General features: G+C 44.0%; 1 protein-coding gene across 2 annotated transcripts in view; it reads right to left on the bottom strand.

The window, feature by feature from the left end:
- The window catches only part of adamts7 (a disintegrin-like and metallopeptidase (reprolysin type) with thrombospondin type 1 motif, 7), a 97,955-nt gene that overhangs the window by 6,088 nt on the left and 67,831 nt on the right, over nucleotides 1-24,036 (bottom strand). For both annotated transcript variants that reach the window (XM_085405896.1, XM_085405888.1), the window contains exons 19-23: nucleotides 21,909-23,678; nucleotides 21,468-21,620; nucleotides 18,648-18,821; nucleotides 17,554-17,700; nucleotides 16,735-16,897 (exon numbers count right to left, since the gene is read on the bottom strand). In XM_085405896.1, coding sequence (XP_085262022.1) covers nucleotides 16,735-16,897; nucleotides 17,554-17,700; nucleotides 18,648-18,821; nucleotides 21,468-21,620; nucleotides 21,909-23,678 — 2,407 coding nt within the window. The remainder of the gene's footprint in view (nucleotides 1-16,734; nucleotides 16,898-17,553; nucleotides 17,701-18,647; nucleotides 18,822-21,467; nucleotides 21,621-21,908; nucleotides 23,679-24,036) is intronic.

The raw sequence follows: 24,036 nt of genomic DNA, 5'->3' as shown, positions 1-24,036 counted from the left end.
TCCATCTACATATACAGAAATTCATCACACAAAATCCCTCCGCAGTGATGTAGCTGCTGGAGGATGGCAGGTAAATGCGCCTCTGTTTAATGACACTTTCATATAGAAATCTAGCCCGAACACAACGCTAACTAATGCCCCTATCGAGATGCAGACTGACTCAGATTGATTGCAACATTTTGACAATCTGTCTGTGTTTATAAATTAGAAGTTGAGCTCCATTTCATGTGATGACATCTGACGACTTTGTATAAGCAGGAAAAAAAATAAAGATGGATCTCACACAATGGAGCTGTATTAAGCACAGAGTTAGCATGGAAAGGAAGAACATTGACCAAAAAAAGGAATGTGTTTACCTACTTTAGCCTGTGAAGAAAGCTTTAAAGTGATAAATGGACCGGCATTTGCATAACAGATTTCTACTGCTAGTGTGCACTGAAAGCACTTTTATAATGCAAGTTACACTTGATTGTTGTGCGCACACGGTCATACCAGTGGATGCATGGGTAACATTTTTTAAGAGCATCTGAGGAGCTGGGTTTTTTCTGCCTACCCTCCTTTTTTAAACACCCACCACTGCTGAAAAAATATTAAGGAAGAGAGGGACGAAAAAAGAAAAGCAGAAAGAAAACAGCCCACACACCGCTGCTGAAATCTCCGTTTTGGTGGTTAATATCAACATTTTGGAGCAACAAAGGCAACTATTAATGGCTTAAACAGACAAAAATATTTCAGTGCTGTAGATCCTCCGCCTTTGAGCCCATCCCCTCAATCGAGATGACTACAGAGGGAAAGCAGATGTTAAAGGCAAATGTGAAAGGGGGGAAAATGGTGTTAGATAAAAATCACCATTGCTTACTCAATATATTTTTATATATCGAGGTGGCCTATCAAGATAAAAATGTTACTTTTTCTTAACAACACACTGTACTAGTCTGTACTCTAAATATGGTTATACTATTTAAACATTTTCTCTGCATAATATAAACCTAAACCCACCGCTCGAGGTTCTCAAAACTCCTCTATGTAGAATTTGCAATGTCACTCAGTTCAGTTCACAGCTGCCTCTCAGTGCACAGTATTTCCTGTTTACTGCGCCTCTCTTTCTATTCCTCTTTCTGTAAAGAATAATAAACAACAAAAGAGAAGAGTGGGACTATGGGACTCTTCAGTTATATGTATTTTTTCACGGTCTGTGAATGCAGGCTTTGGTTGGATGACAGTCTGCAGTGGATGTGTCTCTGCATCTGTGAGCTACTATCTATAAACTGTACAGACATAGATATTCTAGAAATATATTTATATTATAAAGCTAGTGACAAATAAAAAGATAAAAATGAAAATAAGAGTTGAATGACCTAAAATATATAGAACTAAAACATTTCACATATAATAAATAAATGGAATAAAAGTTGGTATTTTTTTATTATTATCACTTTATTAAACAGTGAAAGTTAACAACAGTTTTGCATAATGTAGCAAAAGAAACGTTCTGAATCTGTTGGACTTTAAATGACAAACTTTCTTTCACCACTGACAAACAGCTATTTGTTTAAATTAGTTTGGGGTAATTATGTTTTTGACACTTATGGGAGCCAAGCTGGGAAAAAAGATTATCTTTTAAATTTCATTTGCATATTAATTTCAGTTCTCAGTTTTCATTTATTTAGGGCTTTTTCTGTGCACTTTGTCAAGGACTCACTCTTGTTTAGCTCTGAAAGAGATGCCTGCCAAAAACAACATTATGTGACAAGTGAAAGTGAACCAGAACACTAGTTATGCCTTCAATATTGTCATTTTCTACAGTACTAGTGCAGTTGCAGTTACACTGAGATTGTGTGTGGATATTTTACATTCTCGCGGCCGCCTGACCTCCCACATCTTCTCATTACCAAACACCCGCTGAGTCTGAAGTAAATCTGATGAACGAGCGATTACAGTTCTCTCTGTAACACCACCGATGATGTCGATGTCACAGCACAAGAGATTTTGATGACGATGCCTGATTGCATTGGGCTCCCAGGAACATAAAAAATAGTTTTTATTCAAATGCCATAAAGTTTGAAACACATGAGGGAACCGTTGTCCTACATTGTGATTTCAAATTGAAGACTTTTTTTCCTCTCACGTCAAATGAAGAAACGGAAAATGTTTCTGCTTGGTCTGTGGAGTTCAACGGCAGCTGGAGAATCGTTTCATGTTTTTGTGGCCTCCAAACTCCTCCACTGGTGAATGATATACCATTTCAGTAAAGTATGCATGCTCTCTGAGGGGCATGTGGGCTGCTAGTTTGCAGATGAAATTGAGGAGCGGACCCCACTCCCACGCCCTGCCCCATATATGGCACTTATCTATTATGTACTCCAAGTTTCGGTATTTGGATTTTAATTTTCAGTAAAATATGACAGATATTATGAAACCAAGACAGATACTTTTGCATGCAAAAAGTTATATGAAAACTTCATTAGTATCCTGCATTAACTCTGTGCTTTGGGAATGTTTGTCTGCAGACAGACGCTTAGACTGTATGTAGGTCATGCATCTGCTTGACCTCCCACTATTCTCCCTGTGGCCTTTCCCAGACAACATGCACAGACTGCAGAACTTATGTCACAATGTTGCTGTGCTGGCCTACAAAATCCCTCTGCCCTGCCCTGAAGATACAACAAACAGCAAACAGCACATGTCTACTGAAGCAACAGTCCAGCATTACTTCAAAATGAACTCGAGACTGACAGATCCCCATCCAAAGACCAGCACCCTCTTATTTACCTAACATTATAATTGTTGCTGCCGTCATAGGCAACTCTCGCATTTAAGTTCATTTTATTAGATAGTTAAGGTTAAAACAATAAGTAGGTGAAATAATAAATAAATAGTAATTCATGTTTTGTTGATTAGATTTATATGTATGTGTTATTTGTGCTAACTGTGCAATTAGGATGGAACCTTTTCTATAGTTCCGTCTGTTGTTGCAAAGAGGGCTTTTTTTTGGCTGTCACACTCAGCAAGCTAATTAAGAGAAGAGCCGCGAGGTTTGCACGTCTACAGAAAGTTATAAGAGAGTGCTTTTTTGGAACTCCCCACGATGTAAAGATGAAAGTTTATTCCCTTTGAGTGAGGCCAATGAGATAAATGTTTTATTTTGTTTATTATCGTTGTATGTAAATACGCGAGTGTTGCGTGATATTCCAGTGCAATTACCGCAGTTTGAGGTGTAATGTGTACTTTATTGATCATTTTGTTGGAATGTCTCATCAGATATAACACTTAAGGACTTTATTAAGAATATTCATTTAAGTTTGTATTTCTTTTAGTTCTGATGGCATTCTATCGGCTGTGGTGGACATCATTACATGTTGAGGCATGTCGCAGAATCCTCCTGTCCAAAATAAATGTCAGGTTAAACGCAAAGAACAAGTTGAGCTTTAATAAGACTCGAGGGGAGTAACAATAATAGCTAATCTCTCTGAAAGAAGTGGTGTGCCATTTAAACAGACAAACAAAACCACAAGAAATATAACCTGCAGGCTGTCAATACTTAATGAAAACAAAGCGGCAATTAATGTTTATGCTTACAAAAAGTAAATGAAAGAAAAATCTCCAGGTTTAAGTGTAAATTATGATCCTACTTCAGGCTACACTCATACCTTGAAGTAGGCCTTATATCTTGGGTTGCTTTGAAGTTGTGATCGTGCAAAGCACAAATGCAATTCACTTATGACAACATGACAATAAATAAATAAATAAAGTCAAGATGAGAGAAGTGTCTTAAAAAATTGGCAAAACTGTGTCACTGACTCCGTGCTAGATCTAGATTTCACAGAAAAATATCTATTTCTAGCACATCATCAATCTGCTGCCACTTTTATCAACAAGAGCACAGTGAACCCTGAGAGGCTGACAGAAGAATGTTTGAAATTAAAATGTAAATAAGCTGTTTAATAACCAGCAGATTACCCGTAAAAGTACACTATAGATGGCATATATGGAACTTAAATAAATAAATAAATGGGGAAAAAAAGTACATGTGTAAGTTTTTGATGCATCACATACAGGTTTCTAATGTTCTGCTTACAGGTAACGTTCATTTTAATGCTATACTGTGGAGGTAAACACAGACGACACGAGAGCTCTCGATAAACACTGCTCGTTTATTACTCATCACCACAGAACTGAACACTTTCCCTCCAAAACACAGCAACAACACTTCCTGAGAACTGGGTGTGAGTGGAGCCCTCCAGTGGTCCACCACACATGCCCCCCCCGAACACCCAGTAGGGTCATCCCCTAGTCCAGAACCCTTGCTTTAATTAAACGTCCAGAACGGCTGAACCGGGGAGGTGGAGAGCTGGCGGAGGGGAAACGAGCCTGAGGGCCAGGCTGGCACGGGCGGTTAGGAAAAACTGAAGGTAGCTCGGGCCCCGCCAGGTGGGGGGCGCTCCCAGAGGAAGAAGCAGGGTTGTCCAGTCCAGTGGAAGGCGGGCGGCCACGGCGGGGGGCCTGAGCCGGCACCACCTGGTCATCCAGAAGCACATGTGCTGGTTTAAGTCTGTCAATAGAAACAGCCTCCTGCCGACCCCCAAAATCCAAAAGGAAATGCTTCCGGCCCGGTTGAATAACCCGAAAGGGGCCGTCATACAGTGGACGCAGCGGAGGCCTATGAGCGTCATGCCTGACAAAAACAAACTGCGAAGAGTCCAACGACCTCGGAACAACGGTGTCAGGCACACAATGGTGCACTGGGCCAGGAAGAGAAAACGAGTCTCTTGGGGGACGGAGAGATAGCACGGAGGGAGCGAAGCACGGGGGTGGGCTCTCAGGCAAGAATTCCCCGGGGACCCGGAGGGGCTGACCAAGGACAAGTTCAGCCGGGGAAACCCCAAGCTCTTCTTTAACCGCGCAGCGCAACCCCAGTAAAACCCATGGAAGGCGGTCAACCCAGTTGCCATCTGTGAGAGAAGCGCGGAACGCGGCCTTAAGCGACCGGTGGAAACGTTCGCACATCCCGTTGGCCTGCGGGTGGTACGCAGTGGTGCGGTGGACCTTGACCCCCAGGCCGTCAGCCATGGCAGACCAAAGCTCGGAAACGAACTGGGGGCCCCTGTCTGAGGTAATGTCGGCGGGGGGACCGAAACGCGAAACCCACGTTGACAAAAATGCCCTGGCCACTGCTGCTGCTGTAGTGGACGCCAGAGGCACTGCCTCAGGCCAGCGGGTTGTGCGGTCCACTACAGTCAAAAGGTGCGTGAAACCTTGTGACTGCGGCAGAGGACCAACCAGATCCACATGCACATGATCAAAACGCCTCCCTGGAACGCGGAAGGATTCGAGGGGCGCCTGTGTGTGCCTATGGATCTTAGCGCGTTGGCATGGGATGCACGCGGCTGCCCAGTCTTTCACCGATTTACGAAGGCCCGGCCAAACGAACCTAGAGCTGACCAGCTTGACCGAGGCCCGGACGCCTGGATGAGAGAGGGCGTGTACGGAGTCGAAAACGCGACGACGCCACGAAAGGGGAACTACAGGGCGTGGACGGCTGGTGGAAACATCGCAAAGCAGGCTAGGCCCGCCGTTCCACAAGGGTCTGTCCTCCAGTACAAGGCCCGTTTGCACAGACCGAAGGGCAAGGACGTCCGGGTCGGCCTGTTGGTCAGCGGCCATAGCCTCAAAGTCTATGCCAACATAAACAGGAGAAACCAGCACGCGGGATAGACAGTCAGCCACGCAGTTGGACTTACCAGCCACGTGCTGAATGTCCGTTGTGAACTCGGAAATGGCTGCCAACTGGCGCTGCTGGTGCCTGCTCCACGGATCAGAGACCTTGGACATCGCGAATGTCAAAGGTTTATGATCGACGTACGCGGCGAAGCTCCGACCCTCGAGAAAAAAACGAAAATGCCGTGTGGCGAGGTGTAGGGCCAGCAACTCCCTGTCAAAAACGCTATATTTGCGCTCACTGTCTCTAAGCGTGCGACTAAAAAAAGCGAGCGGTTGCCAGACACCGGAGACCCGCTGTTCTAACACTGCGCCCACTGCCACGTCCGACGCGTCGGAGGTCAACGCAATCTCCGCCGACGGAAACGGGTGGGCCAGCAGGGCGGCGTTTGCCAGCGCGGTCTTGGCCCCAGAAAATGCCTGGATGCGTTCAGGGAGCCAATCAATCGGGTCCTTAGCTGTTTTACCCTTCAAGGCAGCATAGAGAGGCTGCAGCAGGTGCGCAGCTCTGGGGAGAAAGCGGTTGTAGAAATTGACCATCCCCAAGAACTCCTGCAGCGCTTTAACGGACGCAGGACACGGAAAAGCCGAAACGGCCCAGACCTTGTCTGGCAACGGAACCACACCGTCAGCGGAAATGCGGTGGCCCAAGAAATCCAGAACCGGCAAGCCGAACTGGCACTTGGAGGGGTTGACGATCAGGCCGTGTGCCGCCAAGCGCTGGAAAACCTGATGCAGATGGGACGCATGCTGACTCTCAGAGCAGCTGGCCACCAATATATCGTCAAGGTACACGAAGACGAAAGGCAGCCCGCGCAAAACGGAGTCCATCAACCGCTGAAAAGTCTGGGCGGCGCCTTTCAGGCCGAACGGCATGCACAAAAATTCAAACAGGCCGAAAGGGGTAATAACGGCAGTTTTGGGGACGTCTTCGGCGCGCACGGGAACCTGGTGATACCCCCGCACCAAGTCAATTTTAGAAAAAAATCGAGGTGCCGGCGAGGTGGGCGGAAAAATCCTGGATGTGGGGAATGGGGTAACGGTCATTCTCCGTGACATTATTCAAACGGCGAAAATCCCCACACGGCCGCCACCGACCGTCTGACTTGGGCACCATGTGTAGCGGAGAAGCCCAGGCACTATTCGAGCGCTGCACTATGCCGAGGCGCTCCATTGCGGCAAACTCTTCCCGAGCGACGGAGAGTTTTGCGGGGTCAAGGCGGCGCGCGCGTGCGAACACCGGGGGACCGACCGTCGGAATATAATGTTCAACCCCGTGCTTCGTTGCCGTGTTCGAGAAATTAGGAACAGTCAGTGAAGGGAACTCCAAGAGCAAACGCTGAAAAACATTCCCTGAAGTCACTAAATTAGCCCGATTCAGGGGCTCGATGGCGCGAGTGAAACAGGGCATTGAAGAAAAAGACAGTGCATCGATTAAGCGTCTGTTAGCGACATCGACCAGCAGTCCGTGGGCACAAAGAAAATCAGCGCCCAAAATAGGTACAGAGCTAGCGGCAACAACAAAGGTCCATTGGAAATCCCGACCATGAAAACAAACAGTCACGAACCTTTCCCCGAACGTTGCGATGGGAGAGCCATTAGCCGCAATAAGCTGCGGTCCGCAGCCTGCTGCTAAACTGTCGGCTCCGGACGGGGGAAGGAGGCTCTTCTGGGAGCCAGAGTCGACCAGGAAACGTCTCCCAGAGCGCGAGTCTTCTATGAAGAGCAGTTTTTCTTTGTCGCGGCCGCTACAGCGCGTTGGCGGTGTCCATGTCCCAGGGTCGAAAAAGCGCAAGGCGGCAGGCAGCGGCGCGCTCCGGCGCCAAAACGCTGATGGTAGAAACAGAGGTCCCGTCCGTGGTGTCGCTGTGCCGCGATCTTTGCCGTCAGCGAAGGATCGGGTACGTCGTGGCAGGTCAGCGGGGAAGTGGAAGGCGCCGCCGGCGAGGCTGGAACTAGGTCGTGATCGTGGAAAGTGCGGGTAGCCAGGAGAATACGATCCGCGTCCTCAGCCAGGGAGCAATAATCCTTCGTGCCCAGAAGCGGAGAGTTGGCGAGGCCGGCTCTCACGGCCGCCGGCAGCTGTCGGAGGAAGATGTGGGCGAAGAGGAATCCCCCGTCATCCGGTCCGAGAAGGGATAGCATGTGCTCCATCAGTTCGAGAGCCGTACCGCCACCCAGGCCTGAGAGGGAGAGGAGCTTCTCGGCTCGCTCTGCGTCGGTGAGGGCATAGCGCCGAAGAAGCAGCTCCTTAAGGGCGGCGTACTTCCCTTGGGTGGGTGGGTCCTGGAGGAGAGTCAATGCACGACGGGTGGCTAGCGGGTCGAGAGAAGCCACCACATGGTGATATTTCGTGTCGTCAGCCGAGATGCCACGAAGGGCGAACTGAGCCTCCACATGCACGAACCACGACGGGGGATCGTGAAGCCAAAAGTCCGGCAGCTCGAGCGCCACAGCAAACGTAGCTGCAGCCGGAGGCAGAGAGCTGGCGGCTGCTGATGCATCCAGAGCGGAGTCGGCGCCACCATCGGACTGCAGCATGTTCGAGTCAGGGGTCACCAATGTGGAGGTAAACACAGATGACACGAGAGCTCTCGATAAACACTGCTCGTTTATTACTCATCACCACAGAACTGAACACTTTCCCTCCAAAACACAGCAACAACACTTCCTGAGAACTGGGTGTGAGTGGAGCCCTCCAGTGGTCCACCACAATACGTCTGTTTTGTGAGGGCATATCCTCGAGGATTTTTTAAGCTACTTCTGACAGTACTTGATGAGCTCATACAATCTGGTTGACCTCACCAAAATTAGACTTGAGATGTATAGCGAGTTCAGTAACAAAAACCTGACATATTCAATAAAAGAAAAAAACAGTAAAAAAAGTAAAATTTGATTATTGACGTCCAAGGAAAACATCCATATTAATTCTGCAGTCAGAGTTCATGATCAGGACTTCAGAGCCTCTGCTGTGGTTAAGGTTGTGTGTGTGTGTGTGTGTGTGTGGGGGGGGGGGGGGGGGGGGGGGTGTACGGTAGTCTGAGCTCTTAAAAAGAGCATAATTAACAAATCCAAAGGGAGAAAATGCCACGCTGATTTTGTCCCAACGAATGCATCCCTGCTTCTAAAACACGTGTAATGTCCATGTGAAGGATGACCTCGCATCAATTTCATCTCATCTTGGTGAGAAGCACCCACTGCTTCCTAGTAGGATATTAATGACACACAGCCTCGGTAAATTGTCTGGCATACAGGACTCAAAATATATCTTGGTTTCACGCAGCTCCACACATGTTTTTACACGTTTTTATGCAACAGCACAGCGCATTCACAGTGAAAGTCAAAGGGGTTTTTTTCTTCTTCATCTTCCACTCCACGTCTCATCGGATTTTAATTAGAGAAGCTTTTGGAAATCATGAACTGAAATCAATCATGAAAAAAAAAAGGGTTTGATTTTTTGGTTTGATTAGACCGTCTGTTAAAATATCACAGTGATAAATTGACATGAATCCAGATTTCGTAAAATTTCAGATGGCTTGTTGTCTAATTCATATCTGAAAAGGTTCCCGCGCTTCCCCATCACTGACCACGCGAACGCACACCACACCTTTGAATTTGTGGCTGGAATTTAATGATCGTAAATCTTATCTTAAGAGATAAAATATATAGATCACTGAAACGCGTCTCCTCCATCGCTTTACATTTCTGTCACGCCTGGTCCCCTGTTAGCAAGAAATGTTTATGATCTATGTCCAGTTTATATTTGTGATCACTCTCGCTTTGCTGCAGCGACTGAATGGCACTGAATTAATACCCGTCTCTAAGCTCTGATGTGGAGTGATACTTCAAGTGATTAGACAGGAGAACTGCTTTATGTCACAAGAAATGGGCTCATTTGAACAGATGCAAAAACAGTGGTGCAAGGTCAGACTTAAATCCATTAAAATCTATTATACTGCACACTCCGAATATTTTTTTTGTTCATCATCTTCAGTATTTCCTTCAATATCATCTGTTTAAAAAGGTCATGACTGAAGCTTTGCTGCTTTTATGTTTCCTTGGTGATCCTAATAATTGTTTACAATAACATCCTTTAATGTCATATTTAAAAAAATATCATAAGTCAACATTTAAAGTGTAGTATCATTAGGTTTTCTCCACTTCATGTTAGCTAGCACACAATGAGTCACTGGTTTTAGTTTGATATGCTATAATTACACCCTGATAACGACTGTGTTTAGTCTGTTCCTTCCCATTCCATGCAAGGCCACCTGGGTTGGCTGGAAGACTGTTTACTGTCTCAGCTGAACTCTGGACACGTACACACATACATATACACTGATATGCACACACTCATCCCCACTACCTTTCCAAACTCCTTCGATGCTTATTCCCTTCCGATGCTGCATCCTTTACCCACCCCTGTTGCTTGTCATGTGTTTCTTTGGTGTATTAAGAGTTTTTTCATGTGCTTTGTGCAGAGGTGTTTTTTTCTGTTCTCAAACTGATCTCCCTGCTGGAGCTCAGTCTGGGGGGAGTTATTTTTTTCTCCTTATCTTTCCTCGTGTGGTGCATTTTCCATTGTTGTACCTCTCTGACCTGTCTTCCCCATGTGATGTTTTGTGTAATGTATGTATGGTCGGAGGGTAAGATGGCGCCGCCATTGCGTGCAATAGGTCGGCAGCCTTATGAAATTTCCCCTTGTGGGACTAATAAAGGTATATCAATCAATCATGTGCGCTAGGAGCTGAGATGTTCCTGCTCTGTACTCCAACACCCTGACAGGGCATTAATCAGCTCAAACAGGCTTTATTGACAACAGGGAGGAAAAAATAACCTTTGCCACCATCTGATTACCTTATTCCAATGAAAATCCACAAACACATTATTGACTGTAACTGAGGGTGAAACACAAAGCTAACATGGCCAAATATTTGCTGCCACGTTACACAAGCCTCAAATATTTATCATTACACTTTTACTCCTCTGTGCTCTCAAAATGTCAGCAAAGATGGCATTCAGACTCCAACAGGCTGCCCTCTGAAGAACACTGTGATTTCATTTCTGATATATACAGCAGAAATGCCAAAGAACTGCTGTGGCCCAGATCAAAACAACTGAAAGTAAACGTGCAATGGGTGATTGTTTAATGACAGAAGACACGCATGTAAACAGGAGATGTAGTAGTGATGGACAGTCTTTGGAGGTTAGTGCCTTTTATAAAAGCGTGTTCTACACTAAACACCTTCAGCGCTACTGTTATAGCATAACCAGGTGTGAGTGGGCATGCTTCACCTCACAGGTACACACTGAATAGTTGGGAGTGAGAGAACCACTTATGTTATAAAACGGCTGCTATACCTCACTCTGTGTAGGTGACCTTCGTCTACAATCACCTACAGTAATGAGAGGCTATTGTAGAGCCAGAATGTACTTAATAAAAAAGATCGAAAGTGAAAACTTTGATCCAACAAGAATGAGTAAAAAAAAAAAAAAGATGATGCACAGCCAGCAATTCTCCAGTTTTGAATGGAAGCTTTGAATGTAAATATCTCCTTCTTGGCTTCGTTTGAAAAGGAAGTTTCAGTTCATCTTGTGCGTGCCCGGTTAACAAAGAAGGCCTTTCAGGCTAACGTACTCAGTCTTTCCACTTATTTTGTGATGTGGCACCATTAAACAAACGCTGATAGATCCTCTGTTGCAACGGTTTTTTGTAGATTTGCTTCGATATCACCTTGTATATCGAATGTAGCATCATGTAGCATCATGATGCTAACGGAGTCGTGGCTAACATCGCTAACTCCGGACACAAGCGTGACACTACCGGGATTCCAGCTGCTGCGAGCGGACAGGACCAGAGACAGCGGTAAGAGGAAAGGAGGGGGACTGGCAGTTTTTGTGAACGACAGATGGTGTAACCCTGGGCACATCACTGTAAAAGAGCAACTCTGCAGCAGAGACATTGAGCTGTTAGCCGTTAGCATGCATCCGTACTACCTGCCCCGGGAGTTCTCGCATGTTATCGCGATAACAGCGTATGTCCCCCCCTCGGCCAACGTGGATGCAGCCTGTGACTCTCTCCACTCTGTGGTCAGCAGACTGCAAACACAATCACCGAGAGCCCTTCTCATAATATCAGGGGACTTCAATCATGCCTCACTGGACTCCACACTGCCCACCTTCACCCAGTATGTGACCTGCCCAACCAGAGTCAATAAAACACTGGACTTACTGTATGCCAATGCAGAAGAGGCATACAGTTCATCACCTCTCCCTCCCCTGGGCAGATCTGATCACAACCTGGTGCACCTTGTCCCTGTGTATGAGCCCTTAGTGCGCAGGGAGCCACCAGCCACCCGCACAGTACAGAGATGGTCAGAGGAGAGCGAGGAGGCTCTTAAGGATTGTTTTGAGTCGACTGTGTGGGAGGTGATTTGTGATGACCACGGTGAGGACATCGACAGCCTTACTACATGCATTACTGACTATATAAACTTCTGTGTGGATAACACTGTACCTACCAGGACTGTACGGTGTTTCTCCAACAACAAACCTTGGATTACCCCAGAAATTAAAACCGTCCTCAAGCAGAAGAGGAGGGCCTTCAAATCCAGAGACAAAGAGGAGTTGAAAAGGGTGCAGAGAGAGCTGAGGGGACTGATAAGGAATGGGAAGGAGAGCTACAGGCAGAAGATGGAGAACCAGCTTCAACAAAACAACGTTGGTGAAGTCTGGAGAGGCCTCAGAACCATCTCGGGCCACAAACAGCAGAACTCTCTGCCTGGGAGGGATGTGAGATGGGCAAATGAACTGAATCATTTCTTCAACAGATTTGACTCAGCCATGAGGCAGTCTGCAACATCGGCTGCAGACTCACCCACCCCCACTGCTGCTGTTCCACCTCAGACACTTCACACCTCCTCTATTCACCCTGCTCACTCCCCCCCACCCCCAACAACAGCATCCAATATACACTCAACACAAGGCTCCAGCCTGTCTCTCTCAACCACCCAGGTTAGGAGGGAACTGAGGAGGATTAATGGCAAGAAGGCAGCGGGTCCAGATGGCATCAGCTCGAGGGTCGTCAGGTCCTGCGCGGACCAACTGTGTGGGGTGATGGAGCACCTCTTCAACCTGAGCCTGAGGTTGGGAAGAGTCCCACAGCTCTGGAAAACCTCCTGTGTTGTACCAGTGCCAAAGACTTCACGCCCCAAGGACCTCAACAGCTACAGGCCGGTGGCTCTGACATCCCACCTGATGAAGACCCTGGAGCGGTTGGTCCTGGCTCAGCTTCGGCGCCTAATAAGCTCATCACTGGACCCACTTCAGTTTGCCTACCAGCCTGGCATTGGAGCGGATGATGCCGTCATTCACCTCCTACATCGTTCCCTCGCTCACCTGGAGACCGCTGGAAGCACTGTGAGAATCATGTTCTTTGATTTCTCCAGTGCCTTCAACACCATTCTTCCCTTGGTTCTAAAGGACAAGCTGGTGAACTCTGGAGTGGACCATCACCTCACTACCTGGATCCTGGACTTGAGGTAGTCCAGGATCCAGGTAGTGAGGTGATGGTCCACTCCAGTGAGGAGTGAGGTGAGGTGACTGACCACAGTATGTGAGGACTCAGGGCTGTGTGTCGGACAGGGTCGTCTGCAGTACGGGGGCCCCACAGGGAACGGTTCTGGCTCCGTTCCTCTTCACCATCTACACTGCAGACTTCTCCCACAATTCCACCCAGTGCTTCCTGCAGAAGTTCTCTGATGACTCTGCAATAGTCGGCCTCATCACTGATGGGGACGACAAGGAGTACAGAGGTCTGACCCAAGACTTTGTGGACTGGTGCCAGCTGAACTACCTCCAGATCAACGCCAGTAAAACCAAGGAACTGGTGGTAGACTTCCGCAGGCACAAGCATTCTCCACTGCAACCACTGAACATCCAAGGTATGGACATTGAGGCTGTGGACAGCTACAGGTACCTTGGTGTTCATCTGAACAATAAACTGGACTGGACTCATAACTCAGACGCCCTCTACAGGAAAGGGCAGAGCAGGCTGTACCTGCTGCGGAGACTCAGGTCGTTTGGAGTGGAGGGCCCACTCCTGAAGAAATTCTATGACTCTGTTGTGGCTTCTGCTATCTTTTATGGCGTGGTCTGCTGGGGCGGCAGCATCTCTGCTGGGGACAGGAAGAGACTGAACAGGGTGATCCGAAGGGCCAGCTCTGTTCTAGGATGCCCTCTGGACCCAGTGGAGGTGGTGAGTGACAGGAGAATGGTGGCTAAGCTGTCATCCCTGTTGGACAACATCTCCCACCCCATGCAGCAGACTGTGACAGCACTGAGCAGCTCCTTCAGTGGGAGACTGCGGCACCCACGGTGTGGGACGGAGAGATTTCGCAGGTCTTTCCTCCCCACTGCTGTCAGACTCCATAATAAAGACTTTAACTGATCAAGCACACACATCCATACATATGCAATAATACTAAGTGCAATAATCCTTTCTGTCATCGTTGTATTTTTACTCAGTTGTATATAGTATTTGTATTTGTATTCTATTTTTATCTTATTGTATATTTATTTTATTTTATTCTACTGTGTATAGTATTTTATTTTATTCTATTCTGTACAGTTGTGTACTGTATTTATTCTTGTTGTATTCTAGTTTTTGCCTCATAACTTTTGCACTGTCCACTTCCTGCTGTGACAAAACAAATTTCCCACGTGTGGGACTAATAAAGGTTATCTTATCTTATCTTATCTTATATTATTTTGTACTATAAATAACAATTGTAATTGAATTTTATTATTATTTTCATCACTATTTTGATGGCACAATACAGGTGGGAAATTGAGCCAGCTATCTAGCCACGCAAGGCTCAACTGCGAGAAACAGACATCACATAAAACTAAGTCACCCACATCACTGGGTTTGTTTTCTTTTAACCCCTTATGCATTTTGTTCCGCCTTAATGTCACTGGAGATTATGTCGGAATTACAATCTTAACTCATGCTGAAGCGCCACGTAATTGCCATTTTAACCAGTACCCTCACACCCAGAAGAAGAAGCAGTGGTGGATGCTAGATTTGAATTTCATGTAAATTACACATTATTTCTGTCTGATCACGTGTTGCATATGAGTTTGTTCTGTCACAATACATGACGCAGACCTACATTTTGCCATTTGGCGTGCAACTACTGTAAAAAAGCTGATTGGTTCAGCTGGAACAAGAGAATCGTTGCTTTGGAGCGCTTTTAAAAAAAATCATAATATGACATTTTGAGTAATTTAACATGTTTAGAACCAATTATTTGCTATCAAACACAAAAGGAAACACACCAAAAAACAACCCACATCTGCTTCTTAATCAGTTTCCTCTACTTATTTAAAATATCAGATTAGCTCGGGACTGGAGCCGATCACACAAAGATATTTAATGGCTGCAGGACATTGGCAGTGTGTTTTGATCATTCTTAGTTAATATTTCTTTTGTTCATCATCTTCAGTATTTCCTTCAATATCATCTGTTTAAAAAGGTCATGACTGAAGCTTTGTTGCTTTTATGTTTCCTTAGTGATCCTAATCATTATTTACAATAACATCCTTTAATGTCATATTTAAAAAAATATCATAAGTCAACATTTAAAGTGTAGTATCATTAGGTTTTCTCCACTTCATGTTAGCTAGCACACAATGAGTCACTGGTTTTAGTTTGATATGCTGTAATCACGTGCACTACTCAATAAACCAGTACTATGCTAATAAAAAAAAGGAGCTGAGATTTGATGTTCCTGCTCTGTACTCCAGCACCCTGACAGGGCATTAATCAGCTCAAACAGGCTTAAAATTGAATTAACACTGACATATAATATTTGGGGAAGGTTTAAAAAAAAAAAATCCTGTCTTAGTGAGAACAACTACACTTGCTGGCAGCAGCAAAATATAAATCTGTTAATCCTCACAATCTTTTTAATTTAATCTTTTTAATTGAACCGTCTGCAACAGGCGCGCAACAGTCTTTAAGTGCTCTTTGTAATCATTGATTATCACAATAATTCTGTTAGTGTGTTACATAAATAGAGGATTAGCTGGATAATCATTATAATAAACATAAACACACATTATGCAACACTTAATTCCAAAATAGTTGGGGCACCGTGTAAAATGTAAATGGCAACAAATGGATGATTTGGAAACCTCCTGAGAGCAAATTTTAATCACAATCGAAAACATGGTTAAAGTGAGACATTTTACTATTTCATACATAATTTCAGCTCATTTTGAATTTGGCAGTAATATATCCCAACAGGGTTCACTGTGGCATCCATAAATGCAGGTTAAACCTTTATTGTGCAGACAAGCAGCCAAAGGTGAACACAATCCAGAAATGCTGTCGTCTTCTCTAGAAAACCATTCTGTCATTAGTTATTTTTATGTTTTTACACTTTTTTAAATTCTGAAAACATGGATGGAAAGAGACCATCTGGCTTGTTCTCAGGCAACAGTCCCTATGACATTTGCAGTTTACAAAAGGGCCATCAGTGCTAAAAGGTATATAACGGCTTTAGAGGAAAATATCCTCCATAATGTCTTTTTCCAGGGAAGGCTGTGTGCGTTTAAGCTTGACAAAGCTAAACAAAAGTGCCTGCTGCAGCTATCGTGGCACGGCTTGGCAGCAGAAGACTCCAGATTCGGAGCATCATGATACAAATAATACGACAAAGAAGACATGGGACTGTTTAGCAGCAAGAATCCTCTATCAAACAAGAGTGGACCAACATTCATCTCCAAAACTCCAGCAGCTGGTCTCCACAGCTCCCAGATGTTTACCGACTGAGGGGAGATGCTTAAAATGGCACATCTTCTTAATTTAAACACTGACTGTTTTATATGTTGTACTGTGGACAACATATAAGATTCGGCTTTTATTTACATTTTTTACAGCGTCCCAACTTTTGTGGAATTGGGGAAATATTTAACCAAATAACCATATTTTTTCCTTTCGAACGTACTCACCAGGCTGTACGCTCTCACACTCTTGCGTGTTACACTTTCGGGTGCTCTCAGGCGGTGGCTCGTGGTGACATTGAGCTTGATCAACTTCTCCATCTGTCTCAGCCCTGGTGTCAACACATTTAATAAGTCGATGCTGCACTCCAACTCCGCAAGAAGTTGAACACTGCAAGAAGAAAGGGAAACAATTTTAATGTGTTTTAAAGGCAAGTAAAACAACGTTTATCTTGTACAATAATATCAGTGTTCCCCAAACTCTTCTCCGAGTTTATGATTGACAATTAAGGGCCACATTTCAACTGACACCAGTTAGACTATTACAAGACGTGCAGAACTGCTTCAGCTGTCAGTTAGGAGGATAGTATATTTTTGACATTCTCAATCTAAAAGGTGAATCTGAGAGGCTACACTGCCTCAGCGCTCCTGATTGGCCCCGATTGACTGATTCTGACCTTACTGATTCTCCCTAAACTCTACTCAAACACTTGTGCTCATGTGGGTGTCTCATGAAATCCCCTGAAAGATTCTGGTCGTGTGACCAGGTTACATTGGCAATACACTGTGAATAGTCTGCAATGAACTCTTTTATAGGATTGCAATTTTTGTTTAAGGATTTCTACTTCAGGAAAAAAAACAAAAAAACGCTGTATGAAATGAAGTATGAAATATCCATGATAGCAGGATGGACATCAAATTATTTTGTAGCCTTCTATGCAAGGTAATCATGATCCTTTCGTACCTCAAGCAATAATGCTTCATCAACGACAGGGATGTTCTCGTGATTTTGGTTTTTAAATGCAATCAACAATGCCTTCGTAGTACCTGTCCCCATGATCCGGTAAGCCACTGAGCACAAGGATGGCTATTACATGACTGGATGGTGCTGGGCTCGTGGTCTCTGTCGCATTGATCCTCCTCTGGACAGGTGACGATACGCTGCTGCTGACCTCCTCCGCACACCTCAGAGCACTGAACAACCCAGAGCACAACAGCAAACACATGGAGGCTGTAAATCTCAGTGTTTAGGTTGACTGATTGATTCTGTGGATTTCAGACATTAAACAAATCCAAGGGGATGTTGAAAAATCCACAAAACACAGCACCGAATTTTAAAAAAGAACAGTAATCCCCCCCATCAAAAACACCGAGTACAACAAAAATAATTTGATGGCTTAAGTAAAAATTGAAAATAGATTCCATAAATACGCCACAGCCTGACACCTATAAGGCTCTTTGGTTTTCAGCATCTAGATGTGTAACCACAGCCTTTCATAGCATTGTTAAAAGAAAATAAAACATCACGGCTGTGTTACTGGCACAACACACCTACACCAAATCATGACAGCCATGTGGACGCACCTCTATTATCTGTCAACTATATTGAGGAGCATGGCCATATTGTACAAGTAATAGAAGCTCTGCTCTTATACTTTGAAGTGTAAAGCCTTACAGCCTTGACTGAGATGACTGCAAAGCTTAGACGCAAGAAGAAATTTAAATTCAACAAGGAGTTACTACAGATGACATTTAATGCCCTTTTTTCCCTCTAAACTTTCCAAGAAGCTAATTTTTTAAAATTGATTTGATAAAAATTTAATTGTGGAGGCTTTTTCGACATTGATAAGCCATTAACTGTGACCATTTTTGTCACGTAAAGATTATCAGGTAAACCACTTAAAAGAACAAAGTCTTTGTCTTTAACCCTGCAGCCAAAGTCATATTCTTGAGTGCAGGCAATTATAGACAAACACAGTGTGTCTACCAGCTGACTCTTTCAGATTTTTTCTTTTTTCCACTACAATGATAAAATCTAATGTTGCATTGCCTTCAATTTTATTGAATTGAGAAATTTTATCTGTGTATACAGAACTGCTTTTCATCACAAAGTCACTAACCCTTTGTTTTATATTACTGACCTGACCCCAGGAGGAGGTGTACCATTCAAGACATGGCTGAAGGTTACAGGGCATCGTTGTTTGGGGCCTGGAGGACATGGCTCGGCAGTGGAAAGGTCGAAGGGGTCTTTGGTCCCTCAGGTCAAAGCACTGAACCTCCCGCAGTTTAATGCCGCCTTCACAATTCTTGGAGCACTGTGAAAACACATGGCCCAACAATTAGAGACAGAGTAGTCTTCTGGCACATGCGAATTTGACCACGTGTTTTTTGTACCAGCAGACTTGCTGCAGTTTCTCTACATTTAAAGGCCTTTAAGCCAAATTGTTGTCTTTTCCACTTTTTGTTCATCTTTTTTCTGTTGTGCCTGAAAGAGCACATGCCAGTAAGCAGTAACTATGTGTTGTGTTGAGCTTACCAGTAATAGTTTTGTGTAACAGTTGAGAAACGGCTGCAATTTCAGCGTGTTAGCCCATTTTCAATGTAATGTTAGCCTTGAGCTAACTGCTAGATACCTGGGGCAAATATTCAGTAAAGTTTTCGGGATATGTTTTGTGTTTAGGTGAGATGTGCATGAAGTTTAATGACTCAGTGTTTGATATTGTAAAAGCAAGTCAATGACATCATAAATATAACGTGTTGTTTTTTTCTTTCTGTATCACAGTGCTTCTGACAGTAAACACTTAAAACGTACCAGCTGACTCCTGGATGCGGACTTGTTGTTAGAAATCAGCTTCACACCTTAGTGAAGGCAGAAAAGGCACAACTTCACTTACTTCCAAGGTCTGCAAAGAGCAGAAAGTCTAAAGAGGATGAATCATCAGCAACACTTTCAGTATAAAGGGCAGCTTTATTGTCTTGCTCTTTATTAGCTTGTAGCCTTCATTAGGGTAACCCATGAATATAAAGAAGCTTAATTGCAATGTGATTTTAATGTGTTTTTTCCACCCCAGAAAGCTGGTATCTAGTCAGGTTAGTCAATGGATGGCTTTAAAAATGGATTACCAGCAATTCTTGTTGCCTTTAATTTAGTATAACTTAAACCAGATGATCAGAAGTGTATTAATCCATGAAATCTTTAAACAAGCACAACTTTCTTCTCATTGCCCAACCTGTCCAAAAAGGTACAACTTTAACCTATCACTCTCAGTTTTACACAGAGAGCTGGAAACAAGAAGATTTAACACAAACAAAATGATGGTTTTCTTCTGCCTTTTGTACCATTTCCATATGGTGCTCGTTTTCTTACCCAAATCTGCGTTTACAGAACTACACAACTCGATTTCTTCCGTTGTATGGAACAGGTCCATTGCAAAAATATTTTCACATCACTCGTTTCTCTAGTGCTGGTTTAGCTTATTGGGTTGGACAGACGACCCATAAGTATACATGCATTGGTCTTTCTTCTGTCTTCTCTCTTCTACCCCATTACAACAGAGTCAAACTGTCTCTATATGTATTATTGTAGGGTCTACCTTACAATATAAAGTGCCTTGAGGCGACTGTTGTTGTGATTTGGCGAAATATAAATACAATTGAATTGAATTGAATTGAATTGGGCACAGAAACAATGGTCTAGCTCTTTTTTAAGAAATCTTTTTGTAAAATGAACACTCGTGTTTACTTGAGGCAGATTTATTTATGAATTGTTTTTTTATAAATATTTTATAAATTAGCAGTTTTCTTAGTAAGCATTTCAGGCTCCAATATCTAACAGCCAGTAATGATATAGATGAAAAACTTGGTTTACTTCTATGAAAAGGTAATATGTCTAAAGTCTGCACTAAGATTGAGAGTATGAATCCATCCTCATGGGGAAAAACAAAGGTGCCATGGCAACAGGATCTAACACTGACCTCCCCGGGGAATGTTTTCATATTTCTCTTTGCATTAAACAAAGTCCGATTCAGTTTAAATTGGTACATCATTTGCACTGGTCAACGGTGAAACTTGTAAAAAAACATATCCTAATGTTACCCCAGCATGTTTACATTGCCACGAAGCTCCAGCTACTGTAGCTCATATGTTTTGGGGCTTTGGAATTTTTGAAGATTTTCTTTCAAAGCCCTGTCATTTTTGTGCAGAAAAAAATAACACTGTACATACATCTTCATTTTCAAGGTCTCTTTTTTTAGAGCTCATGGTTCCTGCAGCACAACCAAAAACAATCGCTTTTGCATCTTTATTGGCCTGAAAACATTTTCTCTCTGACAAACCTCCATCTTTCAACATGTGGATGAAAGAAACGCTTTCTGTGACTTTTCATGGAATGTGTAAAAAAAGAAAAGGCGGCAAATCACAATGCAATGATGTTTATTCCTTCCATAAATGTATACTAGCTTTATCTTATTCATATCCACCTCCATGTATTATATCAAAGCTGTTTTCTTTTTCTTTCCATCGTGTATCTGTAATCCCAGGGGGTGGGGAACATTGCATCGGTTTGTTTGTTTGTTATTGAAAAACTATAAAATACGACTGCAAAAAAATAAGTCTACAGCCACGTCAGAGTCTGCATGAGGCTGAGTAAACACGACACTGAGCTCAATGCAAACAAAACATCAAAATGCCAACGTGCCCACATTTATTACACCATGCATAATGTTAGCTGTTGTCCAACTTTGAGCTAGAATATCAGACACAAAGCTTTGACTTGCAAATCCAGTCGGAGATATTAGAGTTCAGTCTAGACCAAAGTCGTAGACAAATCACCGTTGCCTAAAATCCTGCCGTAATAAAAAATAGTAAATAGAAAAGTCCACCGTATTACAGTTTTATTTATTTAACTTTTGATTTGTATATGATATATACATATATATGATATATAAAACAAGTAGTCTCACCTTACTCCATTCCCCAATTTTCCATGTAGAGCATGGGCGCAGGTAACACCTCTGGGCAGGTGCGGGCCTCTTTGCGGGATCACAGTCCGACTGTGATCCAGTACTGCAAGTCAAAGTTCTCCAGATAGCACCGAGTCCACAGGTGGTGGAGCACTGCTCGTAAACATAATAACTCATATTAGAATCATTTTGTGCTGCACAATTTGAGGCTGGATGCACAAAGAAAACCAGCACGCACAAGAAAAGCTTGTGGATAAGAACACATTTGAAATTTAGAGATGTTTTCGGTATTAAAGCAGTTTATTATGTACGTTGACGCTTGCTGTGTTAACCCTAGCTCAAATCCTGTCCCTAAAGAATGAAGATAATGCTTTTATTTTGTGTTTTTTATTTGCCTGGAAAATAAAAGCAGGTGTAATGTGTAAATTATTTCATACGTACAGCACTCCAGTTGCCAGCAATCCAGTAGGCAGCTGCAGTGTTTTGTGTGTGGACGTAAGTTTGGACAGATGTTAGGACAGCTGGAACGGTTGGAAAAAAGGCCACAGCAGGTGTGGGCGACTCCGAGTCTTGTGCTGATGTTGTGCTGTGTTGAGGAGTGGCTCCTGAGTTTGTTGAAACCTGGTATGAAGAGCCAGGATCACTGTTAATGCCGCTCCTCACCACGGGTGGAAAGGCTATTTCGTTGTAGTCATAATTCACTACATCAAACAACGGAGCTTGAGATGTGGGATACGTTCCAGTTGTTTTAGTGAACTCTGGCTTTGACGGAATCGGTTTCATCATATGCGTTGGGAAATCAGCTGGAGAAAACTGAGTAGGAGGTATGATTGCTGTTCCAGTTAATGATGTGGAGGCCTCTTGGTTACCTGAGATGAGCAAAGAGGAAACAGGGGGAGGAATGGATTTCTCAGAGGCAGGAAGTGAGGTTGTGCTGAGGTCTCTGTCGGTATCCCGTGAATAATTCTCGGTAGTGGCATATAATGTATCAAAATTAGTCTGATCCGTGTTGACATCATCCATTGTGAAGGCATTTGAAAATAATGTTGACCCACTGGCTTGAGGTATTTCTGCAGTATTTTCATCCAGAGGAAATTCAGTCTTAATCTGAATTGTAGTTTCTGATGTGGGGGGACCTGAAGGTTCTGGACTCTCGACATTATCTTGGTCTGCAGAGATATAGTCATAATTATCATATTCCTTTGTTTCCTGAGCCCCTTCAACAGTAGAGTCAGGAGTATTGATAGCTGTTTGTTGTCTCGGAGTAGAAACAGTCTGCTTTGGAGTCATAGTGACATCCTCAGTGTGATTTTCCTCCTCACTGAAGCTGTCATAGTTATTTTCAGCCTCCTCTGCATATTGCCCCCATTTCACATCCTGTAAAGGCTGCTTTGTAGTGGAACCCAGACTAGGCACTGCACTAATGTTTTCAGGCAGCCACAGAATGCCATGCTTCTCTGCCGCTGGTTTTGATTGCTGAGTTGTAGACAGTAGTGGAGAGTGAGTGGTCGACACAGGCAGAAGAAAATCCTCAGAAAGATAGTCATCCAAGTTTTCAGAATTTGTTTGCAAAACCTCTTTTGCCGCTGCATTTTTACTGTCCTTTGTTACGTTCACTTTTCTGTTCTGAGGATTTTCTGTTTCCAAAGTGTAGGCAGTGGGCTTTGGAACGGCTGAAGTAGCTGTGGGAGTGGCTGCAATTTCTATGTGAGCATCTTCTTTTACACTGTGGGTTGGCTCGACCTCCTGCGAAACACTCAAACCGTGACTGACTGAAATGTTTCCATTGCTCTCAAAGTCATCTGACAAGTCTTCATGGAAGTTGATAAAGTTATAGTCATAGTAAAAATCATCCACCGGGACATAGTTGTCCTGAGAGTGATCAGTATTTTCAATGTTGTTGTGGTAGTGGAAATCTCCCTCAACGATGTCATTAAGGTCGTTATGAACTCTTGGCTGCTCTCTGGTGGTGCTGTACTTGGCAGGAGGTTTGACTTCGGGTATGGGGTTTATTTCATTAAGCACTTCTTTGCTGGACCAGCCACTTCCAGACCAGTCGAAACCTCCAAAATTATCGACAATCTGTGGACATTCCTGGATGTAGCAGGTACTAACAGCTAAAGGTTTCTTTTGGGGGTCACAATCAACCCCTGTGTTTCTAGAGCAGGTAACATTACGGTGACGTACTCCACTTCCACAAGACAGTGAACACTGTAAGAGGGGAAAAAAAAAGAAAAGACCAAAGCATTATTAAGCCATGCAACAGCTCTGTAGATTTACAATGTGCTTAAAAAACATAACAAAGACTATAAAATGTGTAAAGCTCTGTTGGAAAACAATATGATGATGTCTTCCATAGCGCTGGTACCCGCATCAAGCTCAGGTTTAAGAGCTGTTCCAGGACAGCTGGGCAGCACAGGACTTCAGGACCTTAGGACTGATGAGATCAGGGGTCTAGACTTAGTGTAGATGATCCAGCTGTCACCTCACCAGTCATGACAGCCATGTGTCTAGGCAGGTTAATCTGAGAGGAGGATGGACAGCAGGGAGTTCTGAAATGGAGGTAGCT

This window comes from Rhamphochromis longiceps, linkage group LG1, assembly GCF_057381845.1.
Source record: "Rhamphochromis longiceps isolate RC_006_pf linkage group LG1, R_longiceps_female_GT1.1, whole genome shotgun sequence".
Classification (NCBI taxonomy): Eukaryota; Metazoa; Chordata; class Actinopteri; order Cichliformes; family Cichlidae; genus Rhamphochromis; species Rhamphochromis longiceps.
The sequence above is the reverse complement of the archived record's forward strand: the minus strand, read 5'-3'. Positions and strand labels throughout refer to the sequence as shown.